General features: G+C 32.2%; 1 protein-coding gene across 3 annotated transcripts in view; it reads left to right on the top strand.

The window, feature by feature from the left end:
- LOC106870511 (coiled-coil domain-containing protein 148) overlaps positions 1–5,000 on the top strand; it is a 32,003-nt gene that overhangs the window by 16,389 nt on the left and 10,614 nt on the right. For all 3 annotated transcript variants that reach the window (XM_089365688.1, XM_089365687.1, XM_089365689.1), the window contains exon 4: positions 3,547–3,734. In XM_089365688.1, coding sequence (XP_089221814.1) covers positions 3,547–3,734 — 188 coding nt within the window. The remainder of the gene's footprint in view (positions 1–3,546; positions 3,735–5,000) is intronic.

Raw genomic sequence — 5,000 nt, forward strand, 5'->3', positions numbered from 1 at the left:
TTTCATCTTTTCGGGGTCAATAAATTAAGTACCAGTTACGTACTGAGGTTGATCTAATCGACTGCCCCCTCCCCTAATATTTCGGGCCTTGTGCCTAGAGTAGAAAAGGTTATTATAAAACGGTGGTGAGCTGGCAGAATCGTTAAGCGTGCCAGGCAAAATGCTTAGTGGTATTTCTTCCGTCTATACGTTCTGAGTTCAAATTCTGCTAAGATCAACTGTACCTTTCATCCCTTCGGGGTTCGATAAAATAAGTACCAGTTGTGTACTGGGGTCGATATCATCGACTTAAACCCTCTCCCAAAATTTCAGGCCCATGCCTACAGTAGAAATTATTATTCTTCACTTATTCTTTCTACACCCAAGCCAAGAGAAATTTTGTTTGCTAGTTTGTTTACCAAACTTTATACTGATGTAAGAAATCAATATCTTTTTTACGAAAACAAAAAACAACTTAAATTTGATATCGATTGAAATTTTAAAATTTTATTTTTAGACTGAATTTCGATTAGATTTCATTAATAGTTTCAATTTTGTATAAAAACATTTTTTTTAAAAATTAATTTCTTATCCACTTTCAATTAATGTAGTTAATTTTAATTTAGATTTGCATCTAGTTGTAATTTAGTCTTAATTTAGTTTTAATCTAGTCTAATCCGGTTTAATTTAGTTTATTTTATCGGCAAATAAATTTTAATTTAATGTCTGGGTTACGCTATCTGCACTAAAAATAACAGTCAAGTTAGTGCCGCCATACTTAATGCAGTGAAGAGGAAAATCAACGAATTCATTAAAATACAAATATCGAAGCAAAGAGACGTATGTGAATATATAATTTGAATGGCGTACCTCGCAGTGAACACAGCGATAAATAATAGCTTGGAAGAATAGGTTTATTAGTTCATCGTGGAAGCGCAATGGCCCAGTGGTTAGGGCAGCGGACTCGAGGTCATAGCATTGCAGTTGCGATTCCCAGACCGGGCGGTGTGAGTGTTTATTGAGCGAAAGCACTTAAAACAATTTAGCTTAAATTAGTTTGATCTAATTTTAAGAGGGACAGGACAGGAAGTTATCGACGACAGCTTAGGATTGATTTAAGCGAAGTTGGCGTGGTCGTGGTAATAAAACGCAGGTGTGGCTGAGTAATAAGAAGTTTGCTTCCCAGCTACAGGGTTCCGGGTTCAGTCCTGCTACGTGGGCAAATGTCTTCTGCTTTAGCCTCCTGCCCGACCAAAGCCTTGTAAGCGGATTTGGTAAATGTCAGTAATATTTGTGGCAGATGATGAGTGTCAAAGGAAAGTTTTTTTAATAATAATATTGTCCACAAAATTAGCATAACATTCCTGTGAAATACATGAGTCCAAACTTCCTCATACATAAACAAAGTGGTTAATGATAAATTTGAGTGAATTATTTTTACTTTCGTTAAGGAATTTTTCATTAAAGAAATTTTAAAATAATCATCTAAAAAAACAGCAGAATTATGCTTTACTTAAAGTTTTTGTAAAATACATTGTCCAACACAAAATTATGTAGTTTCAAAAGGGTAAAGCGACTACATTGAATAATCTGAAACAGGTTTTTCTGGCTGGAGTTTTTAATAAATCTGGTATATTTTCATGACTTTTCTCGTTCTTCTTCACATTTCGCTGTCTTTATCTTTTTTTCTTTCATTGTACGTTCTATTGTATTTGAAAGAGAAATGTTCACAGTCATTTCTTTGTTCGGTGGTGTACGAGGAAAAAATAAACTTTGACCAAAGATAAAATACAAGCCTTTTATTCCTTCCGTTGTAGCTGTGAATTCAATGAAGAATTCCATATAAATACACATTTTTTTTATTGTTTCGCCAAATAAAATACTTGAAAATCATCGACCCCATATTTATAAAGAAAATCGGCAAATTATGACGTCATAGTGAAACTGGATCGAAATTTTCAAACGAAATATAGAACAAAGAAAAAATATCAAAGATTTTATCTTTCTTTAATTGTTTGTCGTGAAAAATCATGATAGAAATGACGTCATCATAGAATATTTTTTTCGAATTCTACACGAATGTCTTGTCTTATGAAAGCATTGAAATAACGTAAGATGGACGGACAGACGGACGGGCGGGTGGACAGCCAAATATGAACAATTTTTTCTTTAAACATAAAGTAAATTACTAAAAGTTAGGTCATTTCTCTATACAAGTAGCAAGCCGTTCAAATTTTCCAAACTTCCTTGTTTGCCAACATTGCTTTGCCTTCATTAGAAGAATCACAGAAAAATCCAGAATTTAAAGGAAATACATCGATATTACATCTTTACATTTCAACACACGAGCAGAAGAAGAAGAAGAAGAAGAAGAAGAAGAAGAAGAAGAAGAAGAAGAAGAAGAAGAAGAAGAAGAAGAAGAAGAAGAAGAAGAAGAAGAAGAAGAAGAATCCTTTTTACTATAGGCACGAAGCCAGCAATTGTGTGTCTATGCATGTATGTGCGTGCTTATGTGGTATATATATATGTATATATATATATATATATATATATATATATATATATATATATATATATATATATATATATTAGAAGGTTTGGAGGTGATGTACAGGTATTATATATTAGAAAAAATAAGGTACTCAGAGATCTGGATGGTTGTACATTTATAGATTTTTATTAGTATGTCACATGTTTTTATAAATCATATATCAGCGCTTTCATCTACTCTAATAGATTCTTCAGAAGTATCTATTAGAGAAGATGAAAACGCTAATATATGATTTATAAAAACATGTGACATATTAATAAACATCTGTAAATGTACAACTATCCAGATCTCTGAGTACCTTATTTTTATATATATATATATATATATATATTCACATAAAGACGTACATAATACATACATACATATAATATAATATAATATTATATATATATATATATATATATATATATATATATATGTAGAAAGATAGATAGATAGATAGATAGATAGATAGATAGATAGATAGATAGATAGATAGATAGATAGATAGATAGACAGACAGATAGATAGATACACACACATTTATTTCATATATGTTTTATGTATATATATTTGCTATTTTGTATTCATTTTACCTTGATCATTTGTTCATTGTTGTATTCTTTCTCTTCTTCCTTGAAGTGAAGACCTGAAAGTTTGTTTGCGCGAAAATGTAACTGGCCCCATTAACAAAACGAAAACGAGGTCAGTGCAGAAGAACGCCAGGGAAATTATATATATATGTATATATATATATATATATATATATATATATATATATTCACATAAAGACGTACATAATACATACATACATATAATATAATATAATATTATATATATATATATATGTAGAAAGATAGATAGATAGATAGATAGATAGATAGATAGATAGATAGATAGATAGATAGATAGATAGACAGATAGATACACACACACATTTATTTCATATATGTTTTATGTATATATATTTGCTATTTTGTATTCATTTTACCTTGATCATTTGTTCATTGTTGTATTCTTTCTCTTCTTCCTTGAAGTGAAGACCTGAAAGTTTGGTTGCGCGAAAATGTAACTGGCCCCATTAACAAAACGAAAACGAGGTCAGTGCAGAAGAACGCCAGGGAAATTAGAGACGTTATTTCATCAGTGAAAGAGCAGCAACAAGCGATTCTGTACAAACTTGACATGGAACAAAGAAGTCTTGAAGACGAAATTAATGATATCTGTAAGAAGTGTTTTTATATTTCTTTAAGTTAATAGACGCATTTGAAACAGATTGAGATTAAAATACCCGCATGCACACAAAATTATAATGGGAAACGGTAACAGTTGTAATATGCTGTCTAAGGAAAGCTTTTTAAACGGACATGTTTGATAAAAAAAAGAACAAAAGAAACAGAGGTCTTGCTCTGGATTGCCAGAGTCGGTGTTTCAAGATTATTCCGTCTTCTCAGTCACGAATACCCCAGACGTTCTGAGTAAGGCCGAGAATTATTTCTTCCAATATGGATATCAGTGAACAAGATAGTTACTGATGTGTGCAAAAGCTAGTGGGTCTAGAATTAAATTACGGATTGGGAGCGTAGGTATGCTTGGGGTACGATCGAACTGAGAAACTAAGTAATTCACTGTGTTTTGCCATGGAGAAAATTTCTCACTGCAATCAAATATACCTAGATCAGTTTGAACTGGTAGTAATATTGCATCTAGTATTAAAACAGTCTTACATTAATATACCGGCTTGTATGCAAATTTATGATATGAAACAAATGTAGAACAAGCAGTAGTTTTAAAGGAGATCGAAAGCCCAGGCGAGACCTAGAATGGAATATTGCTCCCACATCTAAGCTACGGGGACATATAAAAATAAAACTAACGTGGCAGTCAGGCGTTGTTGTTGGTGGTGGTGATGGCAATGGTAGTGGGGACACACAGACACAAAGACACACACATATCTATACATGCAATAGATTCCTCACAGTTTCCCCCTGTATGAAATTCACTCGCAAGGCACTCGTCAACCCGCGGACATAATACAAGACAGTCGCCGGAAGTGTCACGAAGTGGCACTGAACCGGAAACCCTATGGTTGCAAAAGGGAGCTTCTTAACATCACAGTCATACTTGTGCCTGTCTTAATTTTGCTCATTTGAAAGAGAAAAAAAAAAGGGTTAATATCGATTGTGTCAAATTAAGGAATTGATATTTTGCAATATCGAACGCATTGATTACCTGGATTAATAGAAGCTAGTGATTACCTACACTAATAGAAAGTATCGATTACCTACATTAATAACATGTCACCCAGTTTCAGAAGATGTCGATTAAATCGCCAAATATATTCTAAATTACTTATCGTACAAGAGAAATAACACCCAAATCCCCCTCAAAATCAACGGCATATTAGATAATGTACTCATATATATATATATATATATATATATATATATATATATATATATATATATATATATATATATGAGTAGATTAT

Source organism: Octopus bimaculoides, chromosome 18 (genome assembly GCF_046866305.1).
Source record: "Octopus bimaculoides isolate indiv1 chromosome 18, ASM4686630v1, whole genome shotgun sequence".
NCBI lineage: Eukaryota > Metazoa > Mollusca > Cephalopoda > Octopoda > Octopodidae > Octopus > Octopus bimaculoides.